The sequence below is a fragment of the Hemiscyllium ocellatum genome, chromosome 7 (genome assembly GCF_020745735.1).
Source record: "Hemiscyllium ocellatum isolate sHemOce1 chromosome 7, sHemOce1.pat.X.cur, whole genome shotgun sequence".
Lineage (NCBI taxonomy): Eukaryota > Metazoa > Chordata > Chondrichthyes > Orectolobiformes > Hemiscylliidae > Hemiscyllium > Hemiscyllium ocellatum.
In genome coordinates, this window is record NC_083407.1 from 69,525,098 (window position 1) to 69,547,516 (window position 22,419).

General features: G+C 39.1%; 1 protein-coding gene across 1 annotated transcript in view; it reads left to right on the forward strand.

Moving 5' to 3' along the window:
* The window catches only part of agps (alkylglycerone phosphate synthase), a 157,064-nt gene extending 135,357 nt beyond the window's left edge, over window positions 1–21,707 (forward strand). Inside the window, exons 19-20 of the mRNA XM_060827329.1 lie at window positions 5,083–5,140; window positions 19,574–21,707. Of these exons, the coding sequence (XP_060683312.1) occupies window positions 5,083–5,140; window positions 19,574–19,695 (180 nt within the window). The 3' untranslated portion in view covers window positions 19,696–21,707. The remainder of the gene's footprint in view (window positions 1–5,082; window positions 5,141–19,573) is intronic.
* The last annotated feature ends 712 nt before the right edge of the window (window positions 21,708–22,419 follow it).

The window sequence follows — 22,419 nt, forward strand, 5'->3', positions numbered from 1 at the left end:
GAAGGGTGCTGAACTGAGTAAAGAAATTTTTGCATGTAGCTGTAGATTCAAAGATCCTGAACATGTCATCTATGCATGAGAAATTTATGGAATATAGGAGGTTAGAATGCCTTCCATTAATTTTTTTTTCTGAAATTCATTGCACATGCTAGCTAGTACTGGAATTGGAGAGATTCACATGACTATACCGTCCATCTGGGTATATATGGTGTTGGTAAAATTGAAAATTGGTGCATATTGCTAACCTCAAAGTCTGTTGAACATAAATTCAGAAAAGCAAAGTGGGCCTATAATGCTGTGATGATCTGAGCCTGTTACCTGTAGCATCTCTCTATGAAGGTGTACTCTCGTTCTTTCCCGGTGAACGGTGAAGCGAAAGAATTAGCATGCTGTCAGCAGACACTCAGATTGCTAGTGTGAAGCTGGTTTCCACCCCTTTATAATAAGCTGGAGGGGTTTAAAAAAAAAGGGTCACCCATAACATAGGAACTCAGGGCTAATCTCAAGACTTTGCCAATAGAATCTCTGCCATCACATCTGTCATTATGGCCTCTGAGCTTACAGTGCCAAAGCCCTGTTTTGGGAACTCTGAGCTGTGCTTACCAGCAAAATATAAACTAATGTTTACACTTGTTAGAAATGATCTATGTTCATTTTGCACGACCCATTCACTGTAAGCAGCATGAATACGTTCAAACCATATTTTTTGAATTATACTGGGGCCTTTAGGAGCCTGTTATTCCTTGCTGCATTCTCCATGGCAATGACTTGGCCAATCAGGACTGTCTTGCTAACAAATCAAACACCCCCTTTGTCCTGTGGCTTAAATTGTTATTATTGTTTGGAATTTGGCATTCTTTTTGTCTTTTGTTTGCCATTCTGTTTGTCATGTTTATTACACTAAAAGTTCTTCAACAATATTGAAACTCTAATCAGTTGCATCCTGTCAAAGTTAATGTTTTAAAAACCTCTGCTGAATTATAGTCTATATTTAGAATATATTCTGCTCCGTATAACAATGAAAATGGCGAAGAGGTCTTGCTTTGGCTTGCATCAATGATATTGTAGCTTAAGTTAAAGAAATTTTAAAAGGAATGTTTGCTGCCATGTTCATTCCCTTTTGGGCACAAACTTGCTTTGCAACAGTTGCAAAAGGATCCCTTTTGCAAATTATTGTTTTTTCGGAGTAAAGTGATGAACTCATGGATTTCATAATAATAGTGTTCCACCCCACTGAAAGCAGAAAATGCTGGACCATCAGCTTCTTATGTCTTGACATTTACTTCTGTAAGAGAATATTTAGAATAAAGAAGACCTGTCTTTTTTTTGCTCTCTGGTGATATACCTTATGTGCAATTCTGGAGTTTTTGTTCTTTTTGATTTCCGACTTTGTTTTTAGCTGAAAGGTTCAATAACAGTTTTTCTTTCTCCCAATGGAGGAATCCTTGCCTGAAGTTTTTTGCCTCACTGACACCATGTTTGAAATCTGAAATCTTCAATGTGTGCATCATTAGGTGGTCAGCGCTACACCTCACTACACAAATCTATCTGGTGCAGGCTACAGTAAAGGATTGCGAGGAAACTTAAGCTTTAAAAAAACTTAAGCATGGAATAAGTTTATTCTGCTTTATTAAATGTTTGTCTGACATTAAAGAAGCAATTTTAAGAACCTTTCAATCTTTCCCTTTGTTGTTTCAAAGAACATTAGAGTCAAAGAGATATAGAGTGCACAAACAGACCTTTCGGTCCAACTCCCCCATGCTGACTAGATACCCTAAATAAATCTAATCTCATTTGCCAGCACTTGGCCCATATCCCCCTCAGCCCTTCCTGTACCAGCCTCCACCGCTGCCTCTGGCAGCTTGTTCTATGTATTTACCATCCTCTGCGTGAAGCATTTGCCCCTTAAGTCCCTTTTTAAATCTTTCCCCTCTCACCTTAAACCTATGCCCTCCTATCTCTTGACTCCCCTACCCTAGGGGAAAAAAACCTTTTCTGTTTACCTTTATCCAGGCCCCTCATGATTTTGTCAACCCCTGATGCTCCAGGGAAAATAACGCCAGTCTAGTCAGCCTCTCCCTGTAGCTCAAACTCTCCAACCCTGACAACGTGCTTGTAATTCTTTTCTGAACCTTTTCAAATTTCACGACATCCTTTCTCGAGCAAGGAGACCAGAATTGCACAAACTATTCCAATACTGGGCTCACCAATGTCCTGTACAGCCACAACATAACCTCCCAACTCCAATATTATTTCAATTACTAGGGGTCAGGAGTTCAAAGTGAAAGGGGAAAACTTTAGGGGCGATATATGTGGCAAGTTTTTTTTACGCAGAGAGTGGTGCGTGCCTGGGATGTATTGCCAGCGGAGGTGGTAGGGGTGGGAACTACAGCATCATGTAAGACGGATCTAGACAGATACATGAATGGGCGGGGAGCAAAAGAATACAGATCCTTAGAAAATAAATGGCAGATTTAGATAAATAATATAGATTGGTGCAAGTTTGGAGGGCCGAAGGGCCTGTTCCTGCACTATAATGTACTTTGTTCTTTGTTTACGTAATGCACTGATCAATAAAGGCAAGCAAACCAAAGCTGAGTTCACTATCCGATCTATCTGCAACCCTACTTTCAAGGAACTATGAACCTGTACTCTAAGGCCTGTTTGTTCAGCAACACTTCCCAGAACTGTACCATTAAGTGCCCTGATTTGTCTTTCCAAAATGTAGCCCTCATATTTATCTAAATTAAACTCCATCTGCCATTCTCGGCCCATTGGCTCATCTGATCGAGATCCCATTGTAATCTGAAGTAACCTCCTTTGCTGTCCACTACACCACCAACGTTGGTGCCATCTGCAAAATTACGAACTACCTCCTATGTGCATTTCCAAATAATTTACATAAATGACAAAAAGCAGTGGACCCACCACTGATCCTTATGGCACGCCATTGGTCACAGGCTGCCAGTCTGAAAAGTAACCCTCCACCACCACTACCCTCTTGTCTTCTATATTTGAGCTAGTTCTGTATCCACATAGCTAGTTCTCCCTCTTTGTTGTGATCTTACCTTACTAACGAGTATACCATGAGGAACCTTGTCAAATGCCTTACTGAAGTGCATATAGATTACATCCATTGCTCTGTCCTCATCAATCCTCTTTGTTACTTCTTCAAAAAACTCGATCAAGTTAATGAGACATGACTTCCCGTGCACAAAGTCATGTTGACTATCCCTTATCAGTCTTTGCCTTTCCAAATACATATAAATCCTGTCCCTCAGGATTCCCCCTAGCAACTTGCCCAACACTGATGTCAGGTTCACCAGTCTATAGTTCCCTGGCAACCTCCAGTCTTCCATCACCTCACCTATGACTATCGATGATACAAATATCTCAGCAATCACTTCCCTAGCTTTCAACGAAGTTCTAGGCTACACCTGATCAAATCCCACGGATTTATCCACCTTTACGCATTTTGAGATGTCCAGCACCGCCACCTCTGTAATATGGACATTTTCAAGATGTCGCTATTTATTTCCCCACATTCTCTGTCTTCCATACCTTCTCCACAGTAAACACTGATGCAAAATATTTGTTTAGTACCTCCCTCATCTCTTGCTGTTCCATCCATTGCTGATCTTTAAGGAGCCTTATTCTGTCCAGAGTCAACCTTTTGTCATTGTATTTGTCATAAGGACCTAAGGAAAATAGGTCCTTAACCTATTTTCAAAAGTGATCTCATGTCCCTTTTTGCATTCCTGATTTCCCATACGCCTACTGCTTTTATACTCTTCTCAGGATTCACTCGATCTCTGCTGTTGGTACTTGCCATATGCTTCCTTTTTATTTGTAACCAAAATCTAAATTTCTCTGGTCATGTAGCGTTCCCTACATCCTCCAGCCTTGTCTTTCATCCTAACAGGAAGATATTGCCTCTGGACTCTCGTTATCTTATTTTTGAAGGCATCCCATTTTCCAGCTGTCTCTGCATATATCCTCCCCCAATCAGTTTTTTGCTTGCCCAAAATCATCAAAGTTCACCTCCTTCCAGTTTAGAACTTTAACTTTTCGGTCCGGTCTATGCTTTTCCATTGCTATTTTAAAACTATGGACACTGTCCCTAGAGTGCTCCTCCACCATCACCTCAGTCACCTGCCCTGCCTTATTTCCCAAGTTAGGTCAAGTTTGGCACCTTCTGTCGTAAGTACATCCACATACTGAATCACAATTTTCTTGTACACACATAACAAATTTCTCTCCATTCAAGCCCTGAACACTATGGTAGTCCCATTCTGTGTTTGGAAAGTTAAAATCAACTACTATAACCATCCTATTTTGCTTACAGATAACTGAGATCTTACAATATTTTTTCTCGATTTGGCTCTGACTATTGTGGTGGCTACAGTACAATCACAATAAGGTGATCATCCCAATCTTTTGTGTCAGTTTCTCCCAAATAACATCCCTGGACATTTTCCCAGGATTTTCCTCCACATGCAGCTGTTACATTATCCCTAATGAAAAATGCACTGCCTAATCTCTCTTGTCCCCCTTTCTATCCTCCTTATAGTATTTGTATTCTGGAACATTAAACTGCCAGTCCTATCCATTTCTGAACATCTCTGTAATTGCTATGATCTCCCAGTCCCATGTCCCCAACCATGCCCTGAGTTCATCTGCCTTCCCTAGTGGCCTCTAGCATTGAAATAAATGCAGTTTAATTTATTAGTCCTACCTTGTTCTCTGCTTTGGTCGTGTCTGCCCTGACTATTTGACCTGCCTCTTTTCCCAATTATCAGCCTCAAACTGATCCCTTCTCTCACTATCTCCCTTTATATGGCTGATCCCTGATTTTTGTTCGGAATCTAAATATGTTTTGAAACTTCTGAAAATGCCCAAGTATTAATAGAAAAGAGTAGAAGTATAATTTATGGTTAAAGCTGATACTAAATTGTGCAGGAAAAGCTTTCTGGATAGCATTTTAATAGCTTCATTCTACACACAATCAAAAATGTTTGAACTTGAGGTATGTGTTGATGAATGTATTTACCTGCTAATTTTGATTTGTTTTTATGAAATTAGGCTTCAGCCAGAGAAGAGATACTTGAAAATGGAGGAAGTCTTTCTCACCATCATGGAGGTGATTACAATTTCTCATTTGCTTTTCTCCTTCCTTTCTCAGATTTGAACTGTACAATAATGTTCTCTTCACTTCCGATGCTTTATGCAAGTGGCTTCTCTCTCATTGCGAATTGAGACTGAGTAGATAGTGATGCCTGGAGTCTGTCTTATCATTGGTCAGCCCCCTTCTATAACTTATTTACATTTCCCCACCAGCCAAGACCAGCCCACAGCACAGACCAGAGAGTTCAAATTTGCAAAGGTTCATTGCTCAGTACTGAGCACAATACATTTATAGGCAATCTTTATTTAAATATACTAACTTTGGCTCTTAGGATTAGAGAGTCATAGTCATATGGCATGGGAACAATTAGTCCACACTGACCATGTTCCCAAATCGAACCATTCCCACATGCCTGCATTTGGTTCATATCCCTCCAAACCTTTCCGATTCATGTACTTACCCAAATGTCTTTTATCTGTTGTAACTATCTGAAACCACCACTTCCTCTGACAGTTCATTCTACACATAAACCACTCTGTATAAAACAGAAAAGGTTGCCCTCTCATATCCTGTCACTTAAAATATACCCCCTAGTTTTGAACTCATCCACTGACGAGACATATTCCTCGCTATTCACCCTATCTGTACCTCTCATGATTTATAAACCTCTATAAGGTCACCCCTCAACATCCTCCACTCCAATGAAAAAAGTTCCAGCCTGTCTTTATAACTCGCACCTTCCATTTCAGGCAATAGCCTGGTAAATCTTTTCAGAATCCTCTTCAATTTAATAATATCCTTCCCAATAGCAGGGCAATCGGAACAGTGAACAGTACTCCAGAAGAGGCCACACCAATGCCCTGTACAACTTCAACATGACATCCCAACCCCTATACTGAAAGGTCTGAGCAATCAAGACAAGCATGCTAAACGTTGTCTTAACTACCCTGTCTACATGTGATGCAAATTTCAAAGAATAATGTATCTGAACCCCTAGACCTTTCTGTTCTGCAACATTATGAACACTCTACTATTAATTGTAAAAGTCTGGCCCTTGTTTGTTGCACCAATATGCAATATTTCACACTTATCCAAATTAAGCTCCAACCCCCCCTCCTCAGCCTATTGATCCAATTAATTAAGAGCTCTTTGTAATCTTAGATAACCTTCTTCACTGTCCGCAATAGGGGAGCGCAAAAATAAATATCCATCACGTTTAGAGAGCCTGCAGAAGGTACTTACTAGAATGGGTCCAAGAATGAAGAATTGGTTTTAGATCTATAGTCTGCATAATGTCCACTCGATCTCCTAGGAGCAGAGAAAGCCAAGAGAAGATTTGATAGATATTTAAGGTTATGTATGAATGAATTAAATAAAATAAATAAAGAAAAATGTTTCCAGGTTTAAAATGATAGGCAAAAGAAGCAGAGCTGATATGAAAAAATATCTTCTTTCTGTAGTGAACAGTTAGGATTCGGGATGCAGTGCTTGATAATGTGGTGGATACAGACTCAAAAGTTACCTTCACTAAGGAATGGGTAAATATTTAAATGAGAATAAATTATCACGATATGGGGGTGCATCTTAAGGGATTTGGCACTGTCTCAGTAGTCTGAGTGGCCTCATTCTGTGCTGCATTACTCAGCTTCTCTCTATTCTCCTGCCAGCTGTGCGGGCCTCCAAGGTCCATGTGTAGCAGTGATGTCCGGAACTGATAGTCAATACTCTTAACATCAATCAGTGTGCAGAAGCTTGGACAGCCGCACAGTTTAAAATGAACATGGGTATTGATATACAATTCTAGCCAATAAACCAGTGAGCCTGACATCTGATGTACATTAATATTTAAATCCACCCAGATAGAAATCTGCATGTATATAATACAAACAAGATGACATGACATTGTCAACAAGGTCTTTCCTAATGGGGAGATCTTCAAAGAGATAACAGGCCTGGCTTATAGCATATTTAAATTTTAGCTTTTTATATACTATATCAGCAATTAATTCACAAATTTGAAAGGTGTGAATATCAACCAAGCTTCTGTGATGGATTGAAAATTCATAAAATAAATGAGTACCGGAACAAGAATGTCCTTCTGTAATTATACAGAAGCTCTTGCTGCAGAGGGAGAGCAGCAAAGATTTACTAAATTAATTCCTGGGCTGGTAGGACCGATGTATGAGGAGAGATTGAGCCAGTTAGGATTGTATTCACTCGAGTTCAGAAGAATAAGGGTGTTCTCTTAAAAACCTATAAAATTCTAACATGTTAGATGCAGGAAGGGTGTTGGAGTCCAGATCCAGGGGTCATAGTTTAAAGATAAGCACTAAAGAACTGAAATGAAAAGTTTCTTCACCCAAAGCATGGTGAGCCTGTGGAATTCACTACCGCACAGTGGTTGAAGCCAAAGCATTTTTTCAAGATGGAGATAGACATAGTTCCGGGGACTAAACAGATCAAGGGATATTGGGGGGGGGGCAGGTATTGAGCTTGATGATCAGCCATGAGCATAATGAATGATGGAGCAGGCTTGAAGGATCAAATGCCTGCTGCTATCTTCAATGTTTCTGTATGTTTAAAGTCAAGAAATATCAGCTAAATTGTGAATGGACCTTAATCAACATGACAATGAATTCAATGAGCAATTTTTTTTTTCGGAGTCGGAAATGGATAAGGAACTTAATTTGATCAGGATTCTATAATGCTCAGAGGCTCTTATGAGACTGGTCTTTAAAAGTCTACTAATTGTTATTGCTCAAATTCAAGACCGGTTTCACAAGTATTTAAAATCAATTGTACAAATGTGATTAAACAATGTTATTGCTTTATGATCAATATTATTGTTTGCTATACTTGTGTATAATATGAATAACTTGGAACTGCTAACAAAGAAAACTATAATTTTTACAAATGTTACCAACTCATGGAAGATAATATTTTGAATATTAGTGCTCAGATAAACTAAACACAAAAGGCATTGAGGTTGATTGAGGAAATGAGATACTGAATGGAAAATTACATCAAATGGAGGCAGTTTCATTTTATTAGGTAGAAAAATGGTATTAAAACTCAACAGCTGTAGACTACAGGAAACCATTTAAACAAAATCTGGTATTATTGGTATATGATTCATAGAAATAATTGACGGTATGTTTTGATTTTGAATGTCTAGCCTATAGGATAGAGCATTAATTCCAGGCAGTGAAAGGTTTGTATGAGACTCTGGTACATTTGTGCATGTACACTTCTGGTTGGTGTCAATGATATTCATAACCTAAACTTGCTGTCATATCTTGCTTAAAGCATCTGAAATGTGAGAAGTTGAAGAGGCTTGGATTGCTTACTCTGTTTAATATTTGGATAATATTTCCCCATTCTTAAATGAACATGTGAAACATGTTCCCTCATTCTCCAGTGGGAACAAACCCAGCCTCTCCAACCTATCTTCCTCGTGAAACAGATCACTAATCCGGGTATCAACCTAGTAAAGTGTTCCGAAGTTATTCCATTTTGCTTTTTGTATACTTCCTGTCAAAATGAAGAACTTCACATTTTCCCACATGATGCTTAATCTGCCAGAGTTTATGTCTACTTCAGCTCTCCAGATCTCAAAACTCCATGCTGCTTCCTTGTCTGGAAACTCTATCAGTCGTCCTTCACCTGGCGGAGTTTGTTTTCATTCTGGTGAAGTTCTCCACAGTGTTACTGTGCATAGTTTGCAGAGTGTGATTAATTGAAGTAGCCAGTGCTGATTTCCAAATGGGAAGTGGTGCTCAGCAGACCCTATAAATGGAAGGGCGAGCCAGGGGAGAGGATAAATTAATGTGGATTAACAGAAAATCTTTCAGAAAGTGCCAGATGAATACTGTTAGAAAACATTGAAGCATAAAGAATTAAGGAATGTTAGCATTTTAATATGTAAAAACTGGTTGGGAGAGGAATAAGCGATTTGGGTGGAGGTGGTTTGGGAGTTCCTGGTTAAAAGTATTTACATGATGTTTCATGAATTTCTGTTCTGGAATTGTGTATGTTAATGATTTGGAGGTAACCCTAAAGGGAGTGGTGTCTGATTCTGGAGGCAAAGCTAAAACAGGAATTCCTATCCAGGTGCCTGGAAAGCTGCAAGGGCATATTGATGGAATGCGGAAAAAAATATGCCAAATAGAATTGGCTGTTAGTAAGTGCTGGATGATATGTTTTAGTTTATCAAAGAAAGCAATTACATTTTGGAGGAAAGCCAAAATTGAGATTTTCAAATTCATATCAAAAGCAGCACTTCAACGGCACAAGGCATTGGCATTGGCATCAGTTTTGGAACAGGGGGGATCTGTACCGTTGGGACGGTCTCCACCTGAACCGATCAGGTACCAATGTTTTAGTGAAGAGGATAAATAGGTTGGTCAGTAGGACTTTAAACTTCTGAGTTCGGGGAAGGGAAAGTGAAAGTGACAGGAAATATGGAGTTAAATGGAAAGATAAGCAACAGAATAGCATATGTGCAGGCGGATTTAAACTCTAGGCAGACTGGGAATACAGCAAAAAGGAAGGATAACTTAGGACATCTCGTGACTTCCAATATCTCTAATGATAAAGTTAGCATTAAGGCACTTTACCTGAATGCTCGTAGCATTTGTAACAAAACAGATGAACTGATGACACAGATCATAGTGAATGATTATGATGTGGTAGGCATCGCAGAGATGTGGTTATGGGGGGGGGGTCAGGACCGGCAGTTAAACCTCCAAGGATTTTAACTTATCGAAAAGACAGGGAGGTGGGCAGAGGGGGTGGGGTTGCCTTGTTAGTTAAGAACAAAATTAAATCTATGGCACTGAATGACATAGCGTCGGATGATGTGGAATCTGTGTGGGTGGAATTGAGGAACCACAAAGGCAAAAAAAAACCATAATGGGAGTTATGTTCATACCTCCTAACAGTGGTCAGGACCAGGGGCGCAACATGTACCGGGAAATAGAGAAGGCATGTCAGAAAGGCAAGGTCACGGTGATCATGGGAGACTTCAATATGCAGGTGGACTGGGTAAATAATGTTGCTAGTGGATCCAAAGAAAGGGAATTCATGGAATGCTTTCAGGATGGCTTTTTGGAACAGCTTGTCATGGAGCCCACAAGGGAGCAGGCTATTCTGGAATTAGTGCTATGTAATGAACCAGACTTTAGAAAAGATCTTAAAGTAAGGGAACCCTTAGGAAACAGCGACCATAATATGGTAGAGTTCAGTCTGGAGTTTGAAAGAGAGAAGGTAAGATCGGGTGTAATGGTGTTACAGTTAAATAAAGCTAATTATGAGGGCATGAGAGAGGAACTGACAAAAATAGACTGGAAGCAGAACCTAGCGGGGAAGACAGTAGAGCAAAAATGGCAGGAGTTTGTGGGTATAATTGAGGACACTGTACAAAGGTTCATCCCCAAGAAAAGAAAGATTATCCGGGGTGGGATTAGACAGCCATGGCTGACAAAGGAAGTCAGGAAATGTATTAAAGAAAAAGAGAGATCCTATAAAGTGGCCAAGAGCACTGGGAAATCAGAAGATTGGGAAGGCTACAAAAACAAACAGAGGATAACAAAGAGAGAAATAAGGAAGGAGAGGATCAAATATGAAGGTAGGCTAGCCAGTAATATTAGTAAAAGTTTCTTTCAATACATAAGAAACAAATGACAGGCAAAAGCTGACTTCAAACTGATGCTGGAAGCTTAGTGATGGGAGATAAGAAAATAGCAGGAGAACTTAACAAGTCACTTTGCGTCAGTCTTCACAGTGGAAGACATGAGTAATATCCCAACAATTAAAGGGAGTCAGTGGGCTGAGTTGAGTATGGTTGCCATTACAAAAGAGAAAGTGCTAGAAAAGCTAAAAGGTCTTAAAATTGATAAGTCTCCTGGCTCCGATGGGCTACATCCTAGAGTGCTGAGAAAGGTGGCTGAGGAAAAATCGGAGGCATTGGTTGAGATCTTTCAAAAGTCACTGGAGTCAGGGAAAGTCCCGGATGATTGGAAGATCGCTGTTGTTAACCCCCTTGTTCAAGAAAGGATCAAGACAAAAGATGGAAAATTATCGGCCAATTAGCCTAACCTCGGTTGTTGGTAAAATTCTAGAATCCATCATTAAGGATGAGGTTTCTAAATTCTTGGAAGAGCAGAGTCTGATTAGAACAAGTCAACATGGATTTAGTAAGTGGAGGTCGTGTCTGACAAACCTGCTGGAATTCTTTGAAGAGGTGACAAGTAGGTTAGATCAGGGAAACCCAGTGGATGTGGTCTATCTAGACTTCCAAAAGGCTTTTGATAAGGTGCCACATGGGAGGCTTTTGATAAGGTGCCACATGACAGAAGGCAGAGAGTTGGGATAAAAGGTTATTTTTCGGAATGGCAGCCGGTGACGAGCGGTGTCCCGCAGGGTTCAGTGTTGGGGCCGCAGCTGTTCACATTATATATTAATGATCTGGATGAAGGGACTGGGGGCATTCTAGCGAAGTTTGCCGATGATACGAAGTTAGGTGGACAGACAGGTAGTACTGAGGAAGTGGGGAGGCTGCAGAAGGATCTAAACAGTTTGGGAGAGTGGTCCAGGAAATGGCTGATGGAATTCAACGTGAGCAAATGCGAGGTCTTGCACTTTGGAAAAAAGAATAAAAGCATAGACTACTTTCTAAACGGTGAGAAAATTAGTAAAGCCAAAGTACAACGGGATCTGGGAGTGCAAGTTGAGGATTCTCTACAGGTAAACATGCAGGTTGAGTCCGTGATTAAGAAAGCGAATGCAATGTTGTCATTTATCTCAAGAGAGTTGGAATATAAAAGCACCGTTGTGCTACTGAGACTTTATAAAGCTCTGATTAGGCCCCATTTGGAGTCCCCACACCTCAGGTAGGACATACTGGCACTGGAACGTGTCCAGCGGAGATTCACACGAATGAGCCCTGGAATGGTTGGTCTAACATACGAGGAACAGCTGAGGATCCTGGGATTGTATTCATTGGAGTTTAGAAGATTAAGGGGAGATTTAATAGAAACTTACAAGATAATACATGGCTTGGAAAGGGTGGACGCTAGGAAATTGTTTCCGTTAGGCGTGGAGACTAGGATCTGTGGACACAGCCTTAGAATTAGAGGGGGTCAATTCAGAACAGAACAGAAAGACATTTCCTCAGCCAGAGAGTGGTGGCCCTGTGGAATTCATTGCCACAGAGTGCAGTGGAGGCCGGGACTCTAAATGTCTTCAAGGCAGAGATTGATAAATTCTTGATGTCACAAGGAATTAAGGGCTACGGGGGAGAATGCAGGTAAGTGGAGTTGAAATGCCCATCAGCCATGATTGAATGGCGGAGTGGTCTTGATTGGCCGAATGGCCTTACTTCCACTCCTATGTCTTATGGTCTATAGGCCTGAAATAAAAATAATAACATACAGGACTTTGGTAAAAGGCATGAAATATATGTTGTCATAATTGTGAGTCTATGTAAAGACTTTGAGAAAACCACCAATGAAGTAACAAACAGCTCTGCACTGCACATAGTTTAAAAGTTGTTGAGGCAGTAGAACTGGAATGATGTTGATTCATTAGGATGCTGCCTGGTATATGCAAAGAAAACCTGACCAAAATTTACACTGTTTGGAACTGAGTAGTTTAAATAAAGAAGATTGGTAGCAGTTTTAAAATTATGAAGGACATGTAAATCCTTGGTAGAAATAGTCTGTCACCAATGATTGAGGTATTTATAAGAAATCCAGGAAGCAATTCAAGCAGAAGAATTATCAATGTTTCAAGAATAAAGTCAGATAGCTAGTCAGAAATGGGATTAAACAGACATGAGGGCAGGCATGGGTTTGGGAAGACTTGACATTTTATCACTGAAATAGATTGATTTTCGATGTGCATTTGATACTTTAATTGGTCATCTAAATCATTGTAAGTGGGGAGTTATGATCAAATGGAATAATTGCATAATGTCGAGGGAGAGGTGATGTATCGGGGAGTGAAGAAGAAGTGAGGATGCAGTAGTCGCATTCAGCAGAGACGGAACTTGGGGAAACTCTATGGGGAGGCAAAATAGAACCTTTTTTTATTCATTCACAAGATGTGTGCATTGCTGGCCAGGCCAGCATTTATTGCCCACTTCTAATTACCCAGAGGGCAGTTTCGAGTAAATCACATTGCTGTGGGACTGGATGCACAAATAGGCCAGACAGGGTAAGAACAGCAGATTCCCTTCCTTAACCAACATTAGTGAACCAGATGTATTTTTCCAACAATCAGCATTGGTTTTGTGGTCACATCAAACCTCGTAATTCCAGATTTTTATTGGATTCAAGTTTCACCATCTGTCATAGCAGATTCGAACCTGGATTGCCAGAACATTACTTTGGTCTCTGGATTAATAATCTAGCAATAATGCCACTGGGCTTTTGTCTCCTCTGAAAATTTCTTCAATGGGCTGAAAAGACCCGAATGTGTTGAGGAAAGGCAGGTATTGAAGCTTTTAGCTGGAAGAAAAGTCTTGCATGGTGTGGGGCATACTCCTTTAAAGCCTAGATATCTTGATGTTCCTTCAAGAAACATTCACTGGTCTAACTTTTTCTGGTTTGGTTAATTTATTAGTGTTACTAAGTGAGTTCAGTTTCTAAAATTGTTGGGGTTATTGCACTTCAAGCAATATCTTCTTGACATTGTGTCCGTTTTGGACTCTGCCATTAATCCATTTGATGCCATCTCTTACATAAGTGCTGTCCCTCAGTGTCATCAGCAGTTTTCTTATTCATGCTAATAGAATTTTTACAACTTCTCCCTCTATGCTTAACACTGGGAACTTGCAAGCGTGTCTGATATCTTGGATAAGTAGCAACCTCTTCAATCTGAACATTGGGAAAATATAACTCCTATCCCCTACCTTAAGTTTCACACCCTTATGCTGAAACCAGTTCACTTCCTTGTCATTTGCTAAATGCATCAGCACATGCAAAACCTTATTGCAAAGCTGAGCTTTAATCCTATTCATCTCCGTCTGTAAGATGGATTATTTTTACTACTCCTTTTCTTCCAAATTTTGCCATTTGAATACAAAGGTGACAATAGCCTTTGCTAATTTTCCACCATCTTCTGTCCAGAAATTGCAGCACCTCTGTGTTACATCGTGTATTGCACTAAATCCCATAACCCATCACTGCCATCATAGAGCTGTATAACATGGAAACAGATCCAACTCATCCATGCCGACCAGATATCTTAAATTAATCTAGTCATTTGGCCCATATCCCTCTAAATCCTTCCCAGTCATGTACCCATCCAAGTACCTCTTTAAATGTTGTAATTGTACCAGCCTCCACCACTTCCTCCGGCAGCTCACTCCATATACCTATGGCCCTCAGTGTGAAAATGTTGTCCCTTAGATCCCTTTTAAATTCTACCCTCTCACCCTAAACCTTTTGCCCTTTCATCCTGGACTCCCCCACCCTGGGGAAAAGACCTTGTCTATTTACCCTATCCATGGCCCTCATGATTTTATAAATTTCTGTAAGGTCACTCCTCAGCCTCCGATGCTCCAGGAAAAAGAGCTGCAGTCTATTCAGCCTCTCCCTATAGCAGAAACCCTTTTCTATTCAGCCTCTCCCTATAGCAGAAACCCTTTAACACTGGCAACACTCTTGTAAATCTTTTCTGAACCCTTTCAAGTTTCACAATATCCTTCCCAAGCAGAGAGACCAGAATGGAATGCAGTATTCCAGAAGTGGCTTAACTATACAGCTGCAGCATAACCTCGCAACTCCTGTACTCAATGTACCAACCAATAAAGGCAAGCACGTCAAACACTTCCTACACTATCCTGTCTACATCATCAATTTGTATTAATTTCTCCCCTCCCAACATGTTACAGTTCACAACAGCTCTTCAAATCTATTTAGATCCTTGCTAAACTCTCCTCCTGCATCCATCCCAGCCACGTATTTTCTCACATCATTTAGACCTCTGAATCTAAACCTTTTGCACTTTCTTTCTCTTTTCTCCACCCACAAAAATTTCCCATTTCCAGTTGCCAAAGGCTTATATTGTCTGTGAAATATTCAACTGATGCACAAAGCTTTCAAGCCCATTTTACCAAAATGAAAAGTTTCTGAACATTATTTAATCCTTGAATTAAAACAAAACAGTCAATTAAAAGAAGTTTGACAAGATTCACCATGGGAGACTGAATATCAAGGTTAGATCTCAAGGAATACAGGGAGAACTAGCCATTTGGATACAGAACTGGCTCAAAGATAGAAGACAGAGGGTGGTGGTGGAGGGTTGTTTTTCAGATTGGAGGCCTGTGACCAGTGGAGTGCCACAAGGATCGGTGCTGGGTCGTCTACTTTTTGTCATTTACATAAATGATTTGGATGTGAGCATAAGAGGTACAGTTAGTAAGTTTGCAGATGACACCAAAATTGGAGGTGTAATGGACAGCGAAGAGGGTTACCTCAGATTACAATGGGATCTGGACCAGATGGGTCAATGGGCTGAGAAGTGGCAGATGGAGTTTAATTCAGATAAATGCGAGGTGCTGCATTTTGGGAAAGCAAATCTTAGCAGGACTTATACACTTAATGGTAAGGTCCTAGGGAGTGTTGCTGAGCAGAGACCTGGGACTGCAGGTTCATAGCTCCTCAAAACTGGAGTCGCAGGTAGGTAAAGAAGGCGTTTGGTATGCTTTCCTTTATTGGTCAGAGTATTGAGTACAGGAGAGGGGAGGTCATGTTGCGGACATTGGTTAGGCCACTTTTGGAATATTGCGTGCAATTCTGGTCTCCTGTGTATCGGAAAGATGTTGCGAAAGTTGAAAGGGTTCAGAAAAGATTTACAAGGATGTTGCCAGGGCTGGAGGATTTGAGCCAAAGGGAGAGGCTGAACAGGCTGGGGCTGTTTTCCCTGGAGCATTGGAGGCTGAGGGGTGACCTTATAGAGGTTTACAAAATTGAAGGGCATGGATAGGGTAAATAGACAAAGTCTTTACCCTGGGATGGGGGAGTCCAGAACTAGAGAGCATAGGTTTAGGATGAGAGGGGAAAAGATATAAAAGAGACCTAAGGGGTAACATTTTCATGCAGAGGGTGGTACGTGTATGGAATGAGCTGCCAGAGGAAGTGGTGGAGGCTGGTACAATTGCAACATTTAAGAGGCATCTGGATGGGTATATGAATAGGAAGGGTTTGGAGGGATATGGGCCAGGTGCTGGTAGGTGGAACTAGATTGGGTTAGGATATCTAGTCAGCATGGACAGGTTGGACCGAAGGGTCTGTTTCCATGCTGTACATCTCTATGACTCTAACATATATACCATGGATCATTCAGCATTTATTCTATGAAATGCATTGCAGCGACAAAATTGTATATTGAACTTGAGGGCTTATTTTGAGAACATGGTATGACAAATTATAACAGTACAATTATATCAGGTATAATACATTATTGTGGAAGTTGTTCCATGCTGAATTTTCTTATTGTTATCCGTTTCATTTACTGACCTTGAGGTCTTGCCCTTGTATTCTCTATTGAGAATTTAGTGTCATCGAAAAAATTGATTGTTTCTCTTGCACTGCCTCAGCTGTAATTGTGATTAATAATAGTTAGCTGGAAAGAGGCAGACTAGTTTGTCTGCTTGCAATTACTTTGTGATAAATGGAGTTCTTCTTCATTGGTGCATTGAAGAAAACTGGCGTAATCTAAGAAATATGAACTTCATGTAAGTCCTTATACTGAATTGTTGAAAGAAGGAAAAGTTGAAATTACAAAAATACCATCAAATCTCTTTCCATGTTAAATGTTTGATTTTGGCATTATTATATAGACACAGGAATTGTTACATGGACATGGTCATTTTGTGTATAACTAATGTGGCAAACTGCAAAGAAGTGGATGCTTAATCTGTCTTTGTGCAGTGTCAGTGTCACTAGCAAATCAGTCTGCTCTTCACATAAATGTATTAAATGCACACCTAAATTAACAAGTGGATTTTAGGTTGCTCATGTCTCATCTGAGTGACAGCAGCTCTGGTTATGCAGAATTTAACTTAGAGTACTAATGCATTACTTTGAATTCTGGCCTTTTGTTCTTTTATACAGTTTCAACTCTCATTACTTAGAACTTAGAAGCAAACTCGACGTTGATTCATTTTTATCATGCTAATTTTTAGTGCCAGTTGATGAGTAATTGATCAGCAATTATTTAGATCTTAAGAGTACTACACTTAATGTTGGTGGTTGCTTGAGGTCAATTATTTCAGTCCACTCCCCTCAGGTTAGTGTGCTAGGACCAACTATCTTCAGCTGCTTCATCAATGACCTCCTCTCCATTATGAGATGAGAAATGGGAATGTTAACTGATGAATGTATAGCATTCAACTTCATTTGCTGGTTCTCAGATAATGAAATAGTCTGTGTCCATATCAATATTCTGTCAAAGCAACTCTTGAGGTTTTATGCACAACTGCCAGTGTGCTGACTTCTGGCTTCAGAAGTCAATGCTGCACAGGTCTATTATCCAAAAACAAAATTTTTAAAGTCTATATGCTGCAAGATGTGACAGCATGAAAACTTGGACAGGTAATTGGTAATTAACACTCATGCCATATAAGTGCCATGCAATGACCCATTTCCAACAAGGGACAATCAACCCATTATCTTTTGCAATGGTAATGCCATTGAACAGGCTCAAAGGACCAGTTAGTCTACTCTTACTTTCTGTGATTCATCTGTAGATCCTTCACTGTCAGCATCCTAGAGATTACCATTTATCAGCAACCGAACTGGACCAGTTTCTATAAATACTGTTTTAGAATAATTTTGCAGCAAGCAACTCCCTTCCTGACTCTTTAGTGACTGAATGTAGGAGGTGCACATCAGAAGTGCAATGGAAGGTGGGGGGAGGGGAGGAGTGGGCAAAGATAATAAAATGACTAAGGCCAAATAATGAAAGTTCTAACCTTTTTAATAATATTCACTGTATTCTTGTTTTAAGTGTTGGTGCATACATTTTTGCTTTTTCATGCTATGTAGCAAGTAATTCGTTTTTCTAGGAGCTCTTGTCAGGTAGTTAGTGTGAGGTTTTATGCTTTCAAGTGCTCAATCATTTTATTTGCTTTTGGCTAGTGGTCACTTCAGTTGAACATAAATTTTGAGGCATCTTAATGTTCAACTTGAGTTGATAGTGTTGGGTTTAATTTTGTTCTTGTGACAATAAAGTTAAAAATTAATTTCACTACTTATTTGGCTACTTCAATCAAGCAACCCTCTGCTCCAACTTACTTAACGAATGCCAAAGCATTTTCTGCGTTGAAAACCTGTTTATTTTCTTGTCTTTGACTTGAGATAAAAAGTGAATATAATTTTCTCTGTTGGAGTAAAAGTAATTTTAAACAATATTGCAAATAAAACAGCCCGTGGTCTGCAGATTTTCAGCTCACTAGTCAAATGAATATTCAATTTACTTTGATAAAAATATAAACTGAGGAAATATGACAAGATGGATGTGCAAATTAACACTCTGACAAAGCTAATGATGCACTCCAAGTGCCTTCTGCTTTTGGAGCTCTGAGTAGCTTCATTTTCTATGCAGGGATGTTTGTTTTCTAGCTGTTCAAAAGTCAGTGCAATTCCATATGGATTTACAGTTGTGTTGGAAGTGTGCATTCAAGCATGTGTTAGTTTCTACACCCTAGTGGCAATAATATGTTCCGTCCAGTCAACTGCTGCATGTGTCCTTTTCTGGGCAATTACATTTGTAACTGCAGTAGCTGTTTGGTTGTATGTGTGTGTGGACTTGACTGAGATAATGCTTATCTTCCATCTGTACTGTATTGTGTTGAGCTGTTTTTGGACAGGCTTATATAGTAATATTGTAAGATTTGTTAAGAATGTCATTCATGAATTATTATGCTTCACAAATTAATATAGAGAATTCTGTCAAATTATATTTATCTGATAAGAATGGCAGTGTGATTCACATTAGCTATTTCTGTATTTTGTGAGACCAAGATGATTCAGCTAAATTACACAATGTGCTTATTTAAAGATGCAGTAAGAAATAAACCACTTCTCTCATAATTTATAAATTTTGTTGGATCTATTGTCCCTGTTACCAAGGAATGCATTTTACTGGAAAACAATTGAAGCCACTACTTTAAGTGTTAATAGCTCCATTAAAATCTACAAATCTTTATGTATCTTATATATTGGTTCTCCATTTTGCATTGAACCTGACCGTGCAGCTCCTTTTTTGGGGAGCATTGAGTTTAATGAGCCTGATAGTCAGTGAAGCTCAATAAATCATATGACACTGTATTTCTCCTCTTCTAAATAAAATCATTTATCATACAGTATTTATTTGCCATCTTCAAAAGATTGATCTCTCAACATAAAGTGTGTACTCAAGCATTTTTTGTCTGTCTTCTAGTGGGTAAGTTACGAAAACGATGGCTGAAGGACAGTATCTCGGATGTTGGTATTGGGATGCTGAAATCTGTTAAGCAATATGTGGATCCCAACAATATCTTTGGAAATCGAAATCTTCTGTAAATCAGATGTGTGCTCAGCAGCTAAAGTTTGAATTCTTCGAAAGGAAGCGAATCCCACCATCAAAGATGAAATCTCCAAACAATAAAAAAATTAACAACTTACACATTGTAAACAAAATATTTGCAGTAGAATTTGTCAGCTAATAATTTCTCTAATATGGGACACAGCAAGTGTTTGCAGAAATGCTGTGAAACTTGTATTGCGTGCAATTCCCTGTTACAGTAAAGCTGAGAATTTTTGACAAGTGTATTCAAGCAACAAGCAGGATATGCAGTTGACAGTTTAAAAAAATGCTTGGAAGTCACTTAAATAATTATCTGGTAACTTTTTTTAAAAGGCATGGACGGTCAGCTCTGATTTACTATTGCTGCCTATTTATGTCCTTCAAAAACTTTTGCACCAATCACACAGCCATACCTGCTTGTTACTGGTAACTTTTTTTTTGCATGTTAATTCAGTACTATAAGCAAATGTTACTCAATGTTAAACTTTGTACAATGTTCTCTCTTTATTCCCATGACCTTTCTGTAAGCTTCTTCCTAACGGGAAAAATATCATTGTACAGAATGCACACTGTATTTCACCTCCTTAGTGAATTATGGGTTTTTGATTAAATTCAAATGTTGAAATTGTTAACTTCCAGGAAGGAGGAATATTCTCAATGGTGTCCTGGGGACTAAAGAATGACATTTAAATTTACAAAATAGGGATACATGGATAATGTTATTTACATCATCCATACTAATTAAAGTATTTTTTGAATTCTTTCAATACTGGATACGTTTTCAGTTGTCTTTGTATGAGTGTGTTCTATTCCGAGTTATGCTGAGCATTAAACAGGTTTCTGTAAATTAAAATCTGAAATCACAGCCACAAGATACTTTTTTTTTTACTTGCATGAGGTACTGGAAATGGTTACATTTAATATATTGCATTAACGCTGTGTGTGATTACTCACTTTGCTATTCAAGGCGTCTATATTTTGCTTGAAAGAAAATCAAGATTGTGTGATATTTAATTTAGCAGTGTGCAGTTATCCAGATTACATTTGAAAATATGTTTACAGTTCTTCCAGAAACTGTGTCCATTTTTACTAGGCATCTACTGTTAATCTGAGTTTCTGGCATTTCACTTGTGAAAGAACTAGCATGACTTGGATATTGGTGGACCAATGGCTGCGTAATCAATACTCTTAGCTCCCTCAAGTGGTTATGTATATGCTGTGCCTTTTACCGGTGCTACTGCCTGATGTAAAGTTGAATGTGAAGTTTGCTCTCTTCCCTCTTCATCTGACTCCAGCAGAGGTGCCTATTTTTCAGGCATGGTTTTTTTAGAACAAAATATTTTATGAGCAGTTCAAATGTCCAGTTTACACATCCATAAGTAGTAATTCTGTTTGTAACCTAAAGTTTATTATTAATGTACTTTTACCCAGAGACAAAACAGGGACGCATTTAATCTCCAGTCTGACAGAGATAATTACATGGACATGAGTACTCTGCCAGTTTGCAAGAATCAGGTGAGAGAGCAAACTGGAGAAAAACTTTGGAAGGGGGAAATTCTTCTTCCTTTAGTTATTTAAAGTCTAGGAACTAACTGTTCACATATTTTATCTACAGTTAAGAGGAAGACGATGATAAATTACAAATAAAAGGTACATTTGGCCGAAGTCCACTCTAAAAGTTTGGCTAAGTGTTTATTTTATTTGAAGTAAAGTTTAGAAAGAAACACATATTTTGTATCTTCCACCAATTTGCCAAGTTCAGTTTTTCTGGAGGTAATTTATAAAATCAGTGTGCCAGAAACCCATTGATTTGTAACTCATTTGTAAACATTCTGTAGCTGAACATTATTCTGTCATCCTAGTTTACAAAGTTTTCATATTCTCAACAAACTTGATGAGCACTTTCCTGTCCTGAAGTCTGTTGGCTCCTTCATTGTATTGGTAAGGTACTGGTGTGATTTAATTTGGATTTTATTTTAAATAAACTTGTAAGGAATTGTTCATCAGATATTTGAAATTTTTTATAAGCCATAGGCACTTTATTTCTGACTACGCATTTGTGGGATGCTAAAGCCAAATATTTATTAAGTAAAAAGCAAATCACATGCATGGAATTAATTTGTCAAGAAATGTTAAAATAATTGTATGAATACCTCTTAAGTTCCTCCTTGCCAATTATTCTTTGGTTTCCAAATACATTACTCATCATAATGTCTTTCTTTCTACTATAGGATCGATTTCTGCACTGAAATAACTTTGGCCTTTGCATGAATGCATCTTGACTATCTTTTCCACCTTCACCTGTTCTCTAATGGACAGTGGCACATTCGCTCACATTATGGCATAATTGTGCCATGATACACAATTTTGAGAACAGTGGTGGGTTATTTATTAACTTAAATCATTGCTGTTATTGGCCCCAAGACTCAAAATTTACTTCTTACACTGATTGCTTTAATATCTTTGGTTTTCTAAGCATCTCACTGTCCTCTGTAGGATCTTCCAATAACTTTCTATCTTGCTCAAACTACTCTGATATTTTCCTACACTCTGCACATTCCTATTCCATATTCTGATGTGCCACCTGCAATGGAATTTCCTTCTGTAATGAAACTCCCTTTTGGGAGGGAAGTAGAGGTAGGAAACATCTCCACTTTCAAAAGTATGTGATTGTGCTCTTGAAATTCATAACAGTGAAGGCTCTGGGCCAAGCGCTGGAA